The 17,204-nt window shown below is 40.3% G+C and overlaps 1 protein-coding gene across 3 annotated transcripts in view; it reads right to left on the bottom strand.

Annotated features, from left to right (window-relative positions):
* Positions 1 to 8,007: 8,007 nt before the first annotated feature.
* ccdc14 (coiled-coil domain containing 14) overlaps positions 8,008 to 17,204 on the bottom strand; it is a 43,048-nt gene continuing 33,851 nt past the window's right edge. For 2 of the 3 annotated variants that reach the window (XM_048599572.1, XM_048599574.1), the window contains one exon: positions 8,009 to 10,388. In XM_048599572.1, the coding sequence (XP_048455529.1) occupies positions 9,392 to 10,388 (997 nt within the window). In that variant the 3' untranslated portion in view covers positions 8,009 to 9,391. Of the gene's footprint in view, positions 10,389 to 17,204 lie in introns of all 3 variants that reach the window. The other variant, XM_048599573.1, reaches the window with a different exon arrangement.

Raw genomic sequence — 17,204 nt, 5'->3', positions numbered from 1 at the left:
TTGAGAGAAAAAATATGGATATACCTTAAGTGATACCATTCTTAATAAAATGAAGAAAAAGGAAACTTACTCCTGCAAATATCACAGAACTTAGATTCAGAATCGCAAATGGAAAAAAAATCAATGGTTACCTATTTAAAATGTCTGCAGCGTTGAACAATATAAATAAGAAAGCAATGATGAATCCATATAAAACAGTGATTAGGTCATATTAGTATTATTAATCATATTAGTACAGTGCAATTTTGGGTACCTCATTTATAGAAAGGATATTGAAACTATGAACATAAATTCATTATGTTCTTTCTATTGGTGTACTTGGAAAGTTATATGTGAATGTCTGCATCAAATAAAGTTAATGGATGGCTCAGATTGAAGTTTTTAGAGTCTTTAAAAAGGTTTCCAAGGGTAAATAATGAAAGGTTATATCCACAGCTGGGTAAACTAATAAAAGATTTTATTCAGGAGTTGTACATTACAGATGAACTGAGAAGAAATGTTTTTCATACATGATAATGAGAACTTTGAAACCATAAGAATATTATGTTTGTTAGTCCACTGCTAGTTTTTCACCTCCCCCCATTTGCATCTGCTCAGAAATCTTCACAGGATGGACTGCAGATATCAGCTCTGCTTAGTGACATTCAAAAGCATGGGTTTGAGTTACAGAGATATTGCTGACACCGAGCATCACCTTCTGTCTCATTTTGATTGGAAGACTTCTGCTCAAATTTCCAAAGCATCTGGAAGTTTTGGATGAATCAAAATTTCCTTCAAAATAATATAGACAAAACTGAAGCAATATCTTCTGGCTTCCATCAGCTCATGTCTTTTTTGTATTTTTCGGATTCATTAACGGGAAGTGGGCATTGCTGGCAAGAACAACATTTATTATGCACTAGACAAGATGGCTAAAACAAACAGGACTGTCCAGGTAGACCTATTGTTTCAGCCTGCTCATGCCCCACAGAACTCATTTCTTCCTACCTGGACTCAGTCTTCTCCCCACCCCCCCTACTCCGGTCCAATCCCTACTCACATACATCCATGATTCATCTGACGCCTTACGCCGGGTTTCAAAGCTTCCAGTTTACTGGCTCCAGCCACCACCTCTTTACCATGGATGTGCAATCCCTTTACACATCCATTCCCCACCAGGAGGGTCTTAGGGCTCTCCGCTTCTTCCTGGAGCAAAGACCTGAACCATCCCCACCCACCACCACCCTCCTCCGCTTGGCTGAGCTTGTCCTCACCCTCAACTTCTCTTTCAATTCCTCTCATTTTCTTTGGGTAAGAGGGGTTGCCATGGGTACCTGCATGGGCCCTAGTTATGCCTGTCTCTTCGTGGGGTACGTGGAACATTCCTTGTTCCAGTCCTATTCCGGCCCCCACCCACAACTCTTTCTCCGATTCATCGATGATATCATCGGTGCTGCTTCCCTCTCTCGTCTAGAATTGGAAAACTTCATCAATTTCGCCTCCAATTTCCACCCTGCCCTCACTTTCACCTGGTCTTCTCTGACTCCTCCCTTCCCTTCCTCGACATTTCTGTTTCCATTTCTGGGGATAGACTGGCCACTAATATTCATTATAAACCCACCGACTCCCACAGCTACCTGGACTGTACATCCTCACACCCCACTTCCTGTAAGGACTCCATCCCATTTTCTCAGTTCCTCCGTCTCCATCACATATATTCAGATGAGGCCAACTTCGACAAGGGAGCCTCCGAAATGTCCACATTCTTCCTCAACCGAGGATTCCCCAGCTCCGTTGTCGACAGGGCCTTCAATCGGGTCCGACCCATCTCCCGCACTTCTGCCCTCACCCCTTCCCTTCCCTCCCGCAACAGCGATAGGGTTCCCCTTATCCTCACCTACCATCCCACCAGCATCCACATCCAGAAGATCATCAGACGCCATTTCCGCCACCTCCAGCAAGATGCCACCACCAGACACATATTCCCCTCCCCTCCCTTGTCCGCCTTCCGCAGGGACCGTTCCCTCCGGGACACCCTGATCCACACTTCCTTCACCCCCAACCCCTCCCCACAGCCCTATGGCACCTTCCCCTGTAACCGGCAAAGGTGCAACACTTGTCCATTTACCTCCTCCATCCGCACTATCCAAGGGCCCAAACATACCCTCCAGGTGAAGCAACACTTCACCTGCACTCCCAAGAATCTAGTCTACTGCATTCGCTGCTCACAATGTGGTCTCCTCTACATTGGGGAAACGAAGCGTAGACTTGGCGACCTCTTCGCGGAACATCTACGTTCTGCTCGCAAAAAAGACCCTGCACTACCTGTTGCCTGCCACTTCAATGCACCACCTTGCTCCCTGGCCAACATCTCTGTCTCTGGCTTGCTACAGTGTTCCAGTGAAGCCCAACACAAGCTGGAGGAAACAACACCTCATTTTCCGCTTGGGGACCCTACAGCCCTCCGGACTCAATATTGAGTTCAATAATTTTAGGGCCTAAACTCTCCCATGGCCCAGCCCCCCACCCCACACACCAGGCCTTGTTACCGCATAGCCTGCCACTACACACCCCCTGTTGTTAGTCACTAACAGTCCCCATTAACAACTACCCACCCTCCCAGCCTGATTGTTAGCAACTCCTTTGTCTGTCCAACTGTCTTTCTCTCTCTTTGGGCTCTATCTTATCGTTTACTCCCTACCCCACCCACCTCCCTATTTTCTGCATATAAACTGATGTTTTCCCAGCCACCATCAGTTCTGAGGAAGGGTCACTGGACCCGAAACATTAACTCTGTTTTCTCCTCCACAGATGCTGCCAGACCTGCTCAGCTTTTCCAGCAACTTTGTTTTTGTTCCTGATTTACAGCATCTGCAGTTCTTTTGGTTTTTATTTATTATGCATCCCTAGTTGACCTTCAGAAGGTGCTAGTGAGCTGCCTTCTTAAACTGCTGCAGTCTATTGGTGTAGGTACACCCACAATGCTGTTAGGGAGACAGTTCCAGGATTCTATTCTGTGTCAGTGAAGAAATGGCAATATATTTCCAAGCCAAGTTGGTGAGTGGCTTGAAAGAGAACTTGCAGGTGGTGTTGGCCATATACCTGTTGTTCGCAATAGTGGTTCTAGTGGTCATCAGGTTTGGAGGGTGCTGTCTAAGGAGCCCAAGTGAATTTCTGCAATGCATCTTGTAGATGATACATGTTACTGCTGCTAAGCAGTGGAGCCGATCGAGTGGGTTGCTTTGTCTGGATGTTTCAAGTTTCTCGAGTGCTTTAGAACTGCACGCAACCAGACAAATGAAGAGTATTCCATCACCTTTTTGAGATGTGCCAACAAGTGGTGGACAGGCTTTGAACTACTTCAACTTCTCCGATTGTATTTCAGGCAGTTTAGTAACTTGGAGCCCTAGTGTAATGTATGATTTGGAATGTACCCTTGTTTTTCCATTTGTTCTGACATAAAGGCTATCTTCTTCCACAACATAAATATTGCCTGCATCCATTTCCACCATTCCTCCACTGCTAGGATACCATAATTCATGTTTTTTTTCTGCTTCTGTAATGTTCTTCTGCTTCCTCTCATCCATAAATTTTATTAAATTCAAATGCTCCTAATTATGTCTTTACCAGCTTGAAGCTCCACACATCCATCACCCCAGTTTTTGCCGGGACCTTTGTTATTCTCAGACTATCCTATATGAAGCTTCAGCTGCATGTTTCTGTTCAACTCCTTTGTATTCTGAGAACAGTCTGCTCTTCTGATACCATTCTTCCAACTTCAGTTTAAGTCAACATTTCTATGCCTTCTGGAGCATTTTTCTTAAATCCCATCCCTTCAATCTTCAGAAGTTTCTTAAGATTTTCTAGTAATTTTGAAACATCCTACATCTGTCCTTTCTGTCAGCTTGGTGTCCATTTGTTGTTCTCTCTATTAAATTGCCTGGAGATACCTTTCTGGTAACAAGTGTGGTTTTGAAATGCTGCTATCACTGCTGTTTACAGTTAAGTTACGGTAATAATTAGTAAGGCAGATAGGAATCAGAAAGTACCCTCAGACTATCTTTCCACTATGCTCAGCATTCACATGTTCCTTCTGTGATATGTGGTATGATTCATATTTATTTTAATAATTTTTCTTTTTCAATTTAGATTTTCAGTTTTTGCATGAGTGGAATAAGGATTGCACATTAGATTCCAGTTTTAAAAATGAAAGTTTTTTTTGGATTGGGAAAATAATTTTTTAAAAAGTTTTTGTTTTGTGTAAATCTATTGCTTATAAAAGGAGAAAATAATTTAGATCTGTTAAAAATAGGTTACTCAGTGTAAAGTTTAGCATAAGTTCCAGACCAGACATAAATGGTTAAAACCCTGAAAAGATTATTTGAGGCTAAGAAAGTTTAAACTCAATTATATGAAGGTTCCAGGAAGAAATGATCAGATTCTCAAGACAGACAGTTGGACAGCTGGGAGGTGAAGTTACCAAAAGCTTAAATTAAGTCCTACTGGGGTTATAGAGAAGGGAATTCTCTCTGATGTGAGTATTGTAAATGCAAACTTTAAGATTAAGGGGATTATATTTTTATCACATGCTTCAAAATCTTTAAATATGATATGTAGACAGTTAGGCTTATTCTGTTTTGTCGTAATTTCTTGCATAATAAACAACTGTTTTATTGTTAAACCCAAAATCTGAGGCAGTTATCGGCTTATTTTTCATTGAGATGCCAAATCACTAAAACTAAAAAAAAAATGATCTAACAAGCCTTGTATTGTCATAGTATCCACTTGGATCATAAATGATTAAACACTCCATGGCTTTTACCTTCCATTATCTGAACCAGAAGTGTATTCTATTATTGTGCTTCCAACAAATTCCTCAGAAGAGATTTAAGTGATCTTCCAGGCCACGTAGAGATCTAAAATTACTACTTTATATCAGTTTTTATTCCAGTAGATAAGTAAGTTGCTAGTTAATATAAATGTACAGTTGTCACTAAGTTTGCAAGGAAAATATATGCAAATAATCACCAGGAAAATAATCAAATTGGACAACTGCTAAATGAGCGGCTCAATTATATATTGAACATTTGCTACAATCATAGATTACAACCCAGGGTCTTGAGGGAGGCTAATGATGTATGAATATTCAAAATGGGTAACAAACCAGAGCTGAAACTACAGACCTATTCATTTTAACATAGAGTAGTTGCTAAAGGGATCATTACTGAGGATCCATCTAATCACCTCAATAGAGAATCAGTTATTAGAATTTATAGAAAAAGATAGTTTGAAGTTTTTGAGAAGATTTGTAGCTCGGGTTGTGAATGAGGTTGTAGACTTGCTCGCCAAGCCGCTGTCTTTGATTGCAGATGTTTCATCCCCCTGCTAGGTAACATCATCAGTGCGCCTCCAGTGAAGGTTGGTGTTCTGTCCCGCTTGTTATTTATATGCCTCGGTTTGCTGGGGTGGTTGGCATCACTTCCAGTTCTGTTTATCAGTGGTTTGTACATCGGGTCCAGTTCAATGTGTTTGTTGATGGAGTTCCGGTTGGAATACCAGGCCTCCAAGAATTCCCTGGCATGTCTCTGTTTGGCTTGGGCTATTATGGATGTGTTGGCCCAGTAGAATTTGTGTCCTTCTTTGTCCTTGTGTATTGAGACCAGTGAGAACTGGTTGTGTCTCTTGGCGGCTAGTTGATGTTGCTGTATCCTTATTGTCAGTTTTCTCCCAGTTTGACCCAAGTAAAATTTCTCAGTCCTTGCTTGGTATTTTGTATGTAATGTAATACACAAAATTGAACTGGACCCGATACAAAATCTACTGAAAAACAGAACCGGAAGTGATGCCAACCACTCCAGCAAACCGAGGCATATAAGTAACAGCAGGACAGAATGCCAATGCTTCACCGGAGGCACACTGACGATGTTACCGAGCAGGGTGATGAAATGTCTGCAATCAAAAACACCGGCGTGGCGAGCAAGTCTGACAACTGTCTTGGGCTTGTTCAATGGAATGAAGTGGGGTGGACATGATCTATGGATTTCAGGAAGAACTTCAACAACGATCCACAGGGTAGACTGGTTAGCAATATTAGATCACATGGAATACAGGGAGAACAAGCCATTTGGATACATAACTGGCTTGAAGGAAGGAGACAGAGGGTGGTGGTGGAAGGTTGCTCTTTGGACTGGAGGCCTGTGACCAGCGCTGTGCCGCAAGTGCTTTTTGTCATTTTTATAAATGATTTAGATGTGAATACAGGAGGAGTGGTTAGTAAGTTTGCAGATGACACCGAAATTGGTGGTGTAGTGGACAGCGAAGAAGATTACCTCAGAACACAATGGGACCTTGATCAGATGGACCGAGGAGTGACAGTTGGAGTTTAATTTAGATAAATGAGATGTGATGCATTTTGGCAAATCAGGGCAGGACTTATGCATATAATGGTAAGGTAGGGAGTGTTGCCAAACAAAGAGACCTTGGCGTGCAGGTCCATAGTTCCTTGCAAGTAGAGTCACGGGTAGACAGGATAGTGAAGAGGCGCTTGGTACATTTGCCTTCATTGGTCAGTGCACTGAGTATTGGAGTTGAGAGTTCATGTTGTGGTTGTACACAACATTGGTTAGGCCACTTTTGGAATACTGCATTTAATTCCTGTCTCCCTGCTATAGGAAAGATGTTATGAAACTTGAAAGGGTTCAGAAAAGGTTTACAAGGATGTTGTACAAGGATGGAGGGTTTGAGCTATAGGGAGAGGCTGGGGGGTGACCTTATAGAAGTTTATAAAATTATGAAGGGCATGGTTAGGATGAATAGTCAAGATCTTTTCCCCAGGATCTGGGAGTCCAAAACTAGAGGGCATAGATTTAAAGATGAGAGAGGAAAGATTTAAAAAGGGACAAAAGGGGCAACCTTTTCACACAGAGGGTGGTGCATATGTGCAAGGAACTGCCAGAGGAAGTGGTGGATGCAGGTATAATTACAAAATTTAAAAGACGTCTGGATGGGTATATGAATAGGAAGGGTTTAGAGGGATATGGACCAAATGCTGGCAAACGGGACTAGATTAATTTAGGATATCTGGTCAACGTGGACGAGTTGGACTAAAAGGTCTATTTCCATGCTGTACATCTCAATGACTCTAAATGCAACCCAAAATGGATGAACAACAGCCTCTCAGACACAACATGGTTGAAATCAATCTTCAGAACATAACCTCTCCACCCATGTGTCTTGTTTGCATTTTGTTGGGTTTGCTGTTCTCAGAGCAAAGCCACTTTCTCACTTTCACAGCTATCATTTACACCCATTTTGCATCTCTCTCACACACAACCATTAGCAATCTCTGAGGAAGGGTCACTGGACCGAAATGCTAACTCTGGACTTTTTCTTCACAGATGCTGCCAGATGTGCTGAGCTTTTCCAGCAATGTTTTTGTTCCTGATTTACAGCATCTGCACTTCTTTCGGTTTTTATTTAGCACTCTTTGTCTTTTATCTGGACACCCTTACCATCTGTTCCACGCATTCCTCTTCCTCCTCTGTCAACAGCATAAAAACCACAATATTCCAGACCCTTTCGGCTCTGAAGAAGTTATATCATATTAACTCTTTCTCTTTCTACAGATGACAGATCTGCTGAGTTTCTCCAGCATTTTCTATTCTTAATTCAGGTTCCAGCATCTGCAGTATTTTGCTTTTATTTGACATCAGGGAGATTTGACTGAGTCATTTGAAATAATGAAAGGATTAGGCAAAATAATTAGGATATAGAGATACCCAGAGAGATAGAAATCTATATACCAAGGAAGGTAGAGCAAGATAAATAAAGAAAGAGAATGAAGAGAATTGTTATGCAAACATGGAATAAGGGTACATATGAGGAGGTTTTACTTTCATCTCCTGCAAAAGGGCAATGACTTTTGAAAACTGTTCAGCTCATCTATTAAGGTTCTAAAAGAGACCTGGATGAGCTCCCGAATTAAGCAAATATTAAAGAATATAAATGTTGGTGGGGAAGATTGGTTGATATGCCTCAGGGCTATAGTTGTAACCTGGAAATTGTTTTGATTGCTTTCAGTAGTCAGCATAAATGACCAGATTGGATGTTTTTAAGTTAGCTTTTATTGTTTGTAATCTTCTATACAGAATTTCTGCTGGTGGATGAGGAGCACTGGGAGTCATGATACATGACTATACAACAAACTAGCTCCAAAAATAGTGGTTAGGATCAACTTTGGCTTTATCTCCATTAAAACCTGAATTAAGGCTGCCTAGCCACCTACCTCTGCCTTAAGAATATTTAAATATTCTGCATACAGTGCCTTTCAAAGAAGAGAATTCCAAAGACTCTCAAGTCTTTCAGAAAAAAATGTTTTCCCATCTGTTTTAAAATGGGTGACCCCCCCTTTTTTTTTAAAACCAAGATGCTGGTGTTGCCTCTTCCAGGGCAGGCCTGCTGAATCATGCTTCTTGGGGAAGGCCAAGTTATGGCCTTCCCACTGCTTGCTTAGCAAGACCATGGGACCAGAAGATCCACCCAATGAGAGCTACTGGCAAATCAGTGAAGCAGGGTTCAGGAAGGTTGACCCTAAGCTTTCCCAGCTAGGACTCATTCTTGGGTTGAGGAGGGAAGGTAGTGGAGTTTGGGTATGCCATAACATATCTAATTAATTTTCCATCCCACTAACTGACCATCTTCAGGAGAAGATTGTGTCTCCAGTGTCTAATGTACAGCATCAGTCAATCCCTCAAAAGTAGTAACTGTTACATTTCCAGGTGGATTTTAATTTAAGCATTAGCAATCATAACATATCCAAGTTAACCAGAGGATAATTAAAATGGTGCCATGCTGGACTGCATTGGAAGCACCCATGTAAGGCAAGTCTGATGTTTATTAAGGCAAGTCTGATGAAGTTTATTGAAAATTCAGACCATGCACAGATGCTTTAGATTATTTCCTGACATCTGCAGGACATCAATTTGAGGACTGATAAGCTGTTGTGCTTCAAAAGGCTTAGAAAGTAAAGTATTCTATATCTTTGACAGAAGTGACTAAGGCCTGTACACAGATGGTGGCAAAACCAAAATCTGTACAAGATGTAATTTCCTCTGAAAGAGACCTGATCTTTATGATTTGTGAAATGCAAGTACAAATTGAAGGAATTTCACCCAAATGAAGTTTCATTTGGTTCTAAAATGAAAATAAACTAGTAAAGACGCATGAGAATCTATTTTCTGAAATTAAAATCTAATAAGTGGAAAAAAAAGACATGATTATAAAACAAGAAAAAAAAAAAACTTACCTAAATGTAAAATTCAGTGCACAGCATTAAAAATAACATTCCATTAAATCATATCATATGTTGAAAATCAAAGAATACACAATCTACAGATAAAAGTCAAGTTTATCATTAAATATTTTGACATCGATTTATCTCAAGATCCGCCTGCAAGCTCTTTTGCAGTCTTGCAATGTTAGCATCTAGGGCTGCCAGACTATTCTTGAAGTCTTGTTCATCACGAGAATTAAATGAAGAAATAGATGAAATACTCCAGCCTGATTTTATAGATTTATAATCAGTACTAGAGAAGCTTGAGTCTACTGCTGAAAACTTGTCTTTATACAACAGTGTCCTGTTTCTCTGATCTGAATGAAGTGTACATGGATTTAAATTGGATTTTGGAAGATCTGTAGTAGTGTGTGGAGAATTAACACTATTTATGTCCAAATGCGTTAACTGAATCTGCTTATTTTCTGTCTCTGCCATTCTTGATGCACAATCATTTACCAGAGTCTTCTCTTTTAAATTTTGAGTAACAGGTATTTCTTCAGGAACAGGCTTTTCTGGTTTTTGTAAGTCATCCAGGATACATGGCACTACTACCACTCCATTACATGAACTTCCATTGTCATAGTGCAATTTCTTTGATCCGCTGTTCAAATGTAATGGTATACATTTCCTCCTTTCAACTGATTTATTTTCTTGCTTGGTGGTATTGCCAACTAGCGGAAGATATGTGGTTTCATCTAGAGTAGAGTTCTCACTTCCTCTAGTTATATGGCATTCAGTCTGTGCGTCAAACCTGGAAAAGATGCTGGGTGAAGACTTTGCTGACAGAACATTACTTTGGCACGTTCCTGTGTTTGCAGATGTTAAGTAAGGGGGATCTCGCGTGGCTAAAGATTCAGATTCAGGAACTTTACAAAATGATAAAGTTGGAGTGTTGTATTCAGCATTATTATCCAGATTTTTAAGATAAGCTGTCACAGAACTCAAACCTGGAACATCCTGTAGTTGTTTTTCATATTCATGTAGGAGGTTTCTAGTCAGTCTGGACGTGGGTTTGGTTTTCATGCAATCTGTGCTAAGATCTGAAAGGAGTCTTGCCATGCTACCTTGCAGTTTTCTGTTAAAACAAACCAAGCAATATAATCAGTTGATGAAAATACTTGACATTTCCCTCCAAACACAAAACTAACACACCAGTAGTACAGCAGTTGGCACAAAAAGATTGCCAGGTCCGCAATTTCAATGTGAGCACCTTGCGTATTTGGACTGAATGAAGCAAGGTGGTTTTGGAAGAGGAATCCTCTGTACGTTCTTGACAATGAATCAGAGACAGAAATTAGAATCTTAGAATCCCTACAGTGTGAAAACAGGCCCTTGGGGCCAACGAGTCCACAGTGACCCTCTGAAGAGCATCCCACCCAGACATTTCCCTGTAACCCTGCATTTCCCACGGCTAACACACCTAATCTACATATAACTGAACACTTTGTGCAATTCAGCATGCCCAATCCACCTAGACTGCACATCTTTGGAATGTGGGAGGAAACCAGAGCACCCAGTGGACACAGGGAGAACATGCAAACTCCACAGAGACAGTCGCCAAAGGGTGGAATCGGACCTGGGACCCTGGTGCCATGAGGCAGCAGTGCTAACCATGCCACCCTAAGATCAGGTAAATATGAATTCCTGGCTTATTAGCTATTCTTGGCTTTGTGATCCAGTATCATGTGGGCTATGTGATAGTCAAAACTATGAACAAGACTACAGCAGAGTAAGATGAAGGACAAGTGTATGATTGATTACACTACTGGAAATTTGGTTCAAAGTGGAAACTTGGTGCAGATGTTCACAAAGGTGCTTTAACTAAGGTTTATTGCAAGAAGCAATCTGTACAGAGTAAGAGGTGAGTGGGAGAGGATAAAAGGTGTAGATCAAGAGGTCAACCTGCATTGAGATCAGCAGTGGAGTGACACCACAAATTACAGCATCTTGGTGAATACATCTAGTCTTTAAAGGTAAGGTCTTCAGTTTAGGTTTCCTGTGTTTTTCTTCTTATCTGATAAAGAACTGTCAAATTATTAGACTGATTATTTTCTTTTTAGCTGATAAAAACAAAATATCATTTCCCTGCTCTTTATAGTGAAGTGTATCTCAAATAATTAAGTTAAATCAAAATGATAATAGATAACAGGTAATGTGCTGTTGCTGCAACATGTGGAAGCTACTGGACACCACTCTAAAGTGTTTGCAGCTCAAGGAACTTTGGATCTGAAATGAGGAGCTGGAGTCTGAACTGCAGACATTGCGACACATCAGGGAAGGGGCAAGTTACCTGGACATTTTACTCCACAGGGCAGTCACACCACTCAAAATAGTTAATTCAAAATTGGTCTGTGATTAGGAACAAGAAGGTGCGACTGCAGATGAAGCAGATATGAGGACACAGGGTTAAAACTGAGAAGCCTTAACCTTTGCAATTGTCCAATAGTTATGAGGTTCCTGCAAGCTGTGAGAACAAGAGTGGGGACTGTGGGGAAGGATGAACACAGTACCTTGGTATGGGGAGCACATTCAAGTGAGGGGATGAAATAGGAATGCTCTTATGGTAGGGAACATTACAATTAGGGATACCGTACCCTGCAGCTTTGAGTGGGAGCTGGGGAAGAACTTGGGAGAGGAAAGGGAGGGATCCATTTGTTGTCATCCATCATCTCTGGAGCTACTTCCTTTAAAATCCTATAATGCATCCCACTGGTCAAGGAATTTAATCGATCTTCAGCCCCATTAACTTCTCTAGTACATTTTCTCCAGTGATAGCAGTAATATATTTCCTCTTCTCTTTTTGCCCTTTTATTAATTAGAAATTTTTGGAATGTTATGGGTGTTTTCTACGCTGAAGACTGATGCAAAATATTTATTCAATTCCACTGCCTTTTATGGTTCTGCATTATTATTTCCCAAACCTCATTCTCGATGTTCACTTTGGTTTTCTCTTCCTTTTTTATGCATTTAAACAAGTTCTTGCTGTCAAGCTTGATATTAATTGCAAGTTTGCCTTCAACATTTATTTTTTTTCCTTTTTTTGGTCATCATTTGATTGTTTTTATAACTTTCACAATTCTCTGGCTTACAACATGGCAATGGTTAGTGTACGCTTTTTCTTTCAATTTGAAGCCATCCTTAATTTCTTTGGCTAACCATGGTTGGTGCATTTCCTTCTGAGGATTCTTCTTCCTCACTGGAATATATCATTGCTGTGGGCCATGAACTGTTTTCTAAAGCACCTGCTATTGTTCCTCAACCGTCTTTGCTGCCAAACTCCTTTCTTAGTCAACACCAATATCTAACTCCCTTGGATATTAAAGCAAGCAGCTACAGAGATAGCGGGTGCAGTGGTAGTAATCTTCCAGGAATCCTTAGATTCTGGAAATCTCCCAGAGGTTAGAAAACTGTCAATTAAACAACTTTGTTTAAAAAGAAAAGGGGGCAAGAAACAGGTTAGTCTGCTCGCTTAATGTTTACAAGAAAATATGAGGGACTATTACAACATTTAGAAATACACATGATCAGCTGAGTCATGAAGCATGGCTTCATGATAGGCATGTCATACCTGTAAAATTTAACAGAATTCTTAGAGGAAGTAACAAGAAAGTTAGATAAAGGGGAAGCAGGGGAAGCAATATATTTGGATTTTCATATTTCATAAGTCACTGGATAAGGTAGCCCACATTATTATGATAAAAGCCTATGGTGTTGGAGATAGTATTAGCATAGATACAGGATTGACTAACTAATAGGAGACAAAGAGTTGGGAGGGAGGGAGGGCGTGCAGTTGGATGACAACCTGGAGTGCCATCGGGATCAGTGTTTGGACTGCAATTTTTTACAGTATATATTAGTTTTCCCTCATCCAAGTTATCAATGTACTGTCACCAAGTTTGTGGATGACACAAGAATTGGTGGCAAGGCAACTGGTGAAGATGAGACAAACAAACAGTCTGCAGTAGGATATAAATAGGTTGAGTGGGTAAAAACATGGCAGATGGAATATAATGCTGGAAAATCATCATAGAATTATCACAGATTCCCTACAGTATGGAAATAGGCCCTTTGGCCCAACAAGTCCACACAGATCCTCAGATGTCCCAACCAGCCCCATTCCCTATAACCCACCTAATCTACACATCCCTGAACACTACAGGAAATTTAGCACGGCCAGTGCACTGAACCTGCACATCTTTGGACTATGGGAGGAAAGTGGAGCACCCAGAGGAAACTCATGCAGACACAGAGAATGTGCAAATTTCACACAGACATTTGCCCAATGGCAGAATTGAACCTGGGTTCCTGGCGTTGTGAGGCAGCAGTGCTAACCATTGAGCCATCGTGCTGCCCTTATCAAGTTATACACATCAACAGGAAGAACACGGGAGCTGAATATTATTTAAACGGAGAAAGACTGTAGAAAACTACAGCACAGGGGAATTTGGAGTTCTTGTGCATGAATCACAAAAAATTAGAATCTTATTTCAGTGGGGTAATAGGGAAGGCAAATGGAATGCTCACTTTTATTTCGAAGGGAATGCAGTACAAAAGTAGGGAGGTTTTGCTAAAATATAAGGCACTAGTCAGACCATAGCTGAATTACTGAACAGTTCTGGGCTCCTTACCTAAGGAGCATTGGAGGAAGTCCAGAGAAGGTTTACTAGGCTAATACTAGGTATGTAGGGACAGTGTTTTGAGGAGAGGTTGAGTTGGTTGGACCTGTACTCCTTGGAACTTAGAAGAACAAGGTGACCTTATTTGAAAACGTTCCAAAAATCTTGACAGTGTGCATGCACAAAGGTTGCTTCTCCTTGTGGGAGAATTAAGGACCAAGAGGCATAAGTTTAGGAAAAAAGGGTCACAAATTTAAGACAGAGATGAGGAGGAATTTCTTCAGAGGAGGGAACTGAATACCCCAGAGGGCTGTCACAGCTGGTTAATTAGGTAAGGTCAAGGCTGAATAGACAAATTTTTAATCAGCAAGGGAAACAAAAAGGGTTAGAGGGAAAAGACAGGAAAGTGGAAGTTCAGGATCATCAGATCAGCCACAATCTAAGGAGAAATGATCAGGTGCTCTCATTTTAGAAGTATTCATTGCCTAACATTTGGCAATGTTACTTGTTGCTTATTGCCAAAACATAAATATTGGCATGTGAGTGATGGAGAATCTTATGTTTCATATCTAAGGAATTTTAAATTAAGCCAAAATGGAGTCAGTGAACAGAACACTTTGGACATTCAATGAGGATGCATTTGAAGATGTCTGTAAATCCCTGCAAGGGTGTCCAGGGCTCAGATGATAGAACAGGGAATAACTTTGAAAGAAAATGTTTTTTAGAAGCTTTTAAAATAATCTGTCAGTTATTCTCAATCTACAGAAATAAGAAAAATGATCATTATTCAAGAAAATATGATGTCTTGAAATATCTTGCACTTGGTTTTGAAAAAAAAAATAACCCTCCTGATTTTCTCAAGAAAGTTAAACCTAGTTGGGGAAGGAACTTACTCTGCAGATCTGGATTACTGATCTAGATATCTCCTATGTCAACCTGTTCAGAGACATTATTACACATTTCTAGAAAAGCTGGGACTTTGAAACCGGGCCTCCTTGCTCAAGAGTAGTCACAAAACCCTTGCACTATGCATAGCTCTCCCAGCAATATGGAACTAATGAATCCACAGCGTAATACATTTAGACTGTTGTTTGGTCAACGTTCGGTGTAAATGCATGTTAATACTTTCTTGTATCCTGCATTTAAGATATAACTGTAATTATTAAATTAGCAAATAATATAACTGTAATACTCCTTTTCAAAAATTATACTATCTGAATGCATTTCTCATCTAATCATATGTCAATGAGGGCCACCTAGTGGTCAAAGTTATTCTATAAAGGAGTTGCAACCCTGCTTCCCTCAAATAATTATCTTTTCCAACCATAATATCAAAACAAAAAAAAAGGTCTGTTTAAGCAAATTAGAACTAAAAGTTGGGATTTAAACCAACTACATCACTCCTCTATATGGAAGTGTATTATTTTTTGAAAGAGTACAGAGATTACAATAAAATATAACAGGAAAACTGGCAATTAGAAATCCAGGATGACAAGACTATTGTGGAATAAGAAACAAGAGACAATTGAGGAAAAATTACTGCTTTCTGGAGGAGATTTGAAATTTTGAAATGCTTTTTGCCAGGCATACGAAATAAACCAAGAACTATTGGAAAAAATACATTTTAATCAAAGGTATTTGTCTTGAACTCATCAGGACAACTTACAAGAAATATCAAGGTCAGGGAAAACAACATAGAAACACTGAAAATGGAACAACAAGTAGGCTGTTCAGCCCTTTGAGCATGATCTGCCATTCAATATGATCACAGCTGACCATTCTACTCAGTATCTTGTTCCCACTTTCTTCACATACCCTTTCATTCTCTTTAGCCCCAAGGACTATATCCAACTCGTTATGGAAAATATTCAACGTTTTGACCTCAATCACTTCCTGTGACAGAGTATTCCACAGGGTCAACCCTCTCTAGGTGAAGAAATTTCACATCAATTCTAAATGGCCTACCCCATATCCTTAGACTATAACTCCTGGCCATGGATTCCTGACCATCAGGAAGATCCTTCTTGCATTTACCCGATCTAGTCCTGTTAGAATTTTACAAGTTTCTAGCAGATTTTCCTCCTCCCCATTGTTTTAAATACTAGCAGAGATAATCCTAACTGACCCAGCCTCTCTTCATACAGGTGTCTCGCCTATAACGCGATAGTTGTGTTCTTGTGTGACCTTGCACTATAGAAAATCGCCATAGAACATCACGTTACAGGGGGTGGAGTAGAATTACTGCAGAGAGGAGAGAGAAGAGGAGAAAAAGAAAGGAAAGGGAACTGGTGAAGAGTGGAGTTCCAAACAGAGCGACTTACCCTGTGCCATCTTGCTAGTACCTAGAGGTGAAGTTTATATAATCAACCATCCTTATGCAGTCTGGCCTACATGTGACTCCAGACACATAGTAAATACTGGTGACTTTTAACTGTGTTACGACTCATTGGGATAGCGTGCTGTAAATCAAACCCAACTATATTTCCAGAAAATTTCAAGTACACAGATATAAACCGTTACCACTTAACACAACTAATTAAAACCCAAGATAACAAGGTGTAGAGCCGGGTGAACACAGCAGGCCATGCAGCAGAGGAGCAGGAAAGCTGACGTTTCCGGTCTATGTCAGCTTTCCTGCTCCTCTGATGCTGCTTGACCTGCTGTGTTCATCTAGCTCTACACCTGCTTGGCCTGCTGTGTTCATCTAGCTCTGCACCTTGTTATCTCAGATTCTCCAGCGTCTGCAGTTCCTACGATCTCTAATTAAAACCCAAATAGGCTTATAAACACCTCTTTACATGGACACACAAATACAGAATATAGAAACACTGGAAAGTGAATGCAGTGGTCTTTGCTTCCTAGTTCTAATGTTGTGATGATTCTTCTTCGGCTAGCTAGATTCCTTGTTGGCCAGGTTTGTAAGTAGTACAGATGCACTTGGAATATGGAACTTATTTAATCAAATCAGAAGTCACAAAAGGAAACGAGTTTACTTCAGGTTTAAACTAAGTTTTTGAGCAGAGAATAGGTAGTTTCTGGGGTGGGAGAAAATTTATCTCCCACTCGTTGCCAACAAAAATTGCATCAGGACACACCCTCAGCTTCACAATGCCTGCAATCTGAAATTCTAATTACTGTTTGTTCAAACAGTTGTTTACAATGCCTGCCATAGGTATCAGATTACTTGCTTTTAAAACTGAGCCACCGTTTCAAATTGTGTTTTTAAAATGGCTTCTTCACATTATAAGATTTTAAAAATATAAATCAGTCCTTAT

Source organism: Rhincodon typus, chromosome 7 (genome assembly GCF_021869965.1).
Source record: "Rhincodon typus isolate 14 chromosome 7, sRhiTyp1.1, whole genome shotgun sequence".
Lineage (NCBI taxonomy): Eukaryota > Metazoa > Chordata > Chondrichthyes > Orectolobiformes > Rhincodontidae > Rhincodon > Rhincodon typus.
Note: the sequence above shows the minus strand (reverse complement) of the source record. Positions and strands in the feature narration are given on the sequence as shown.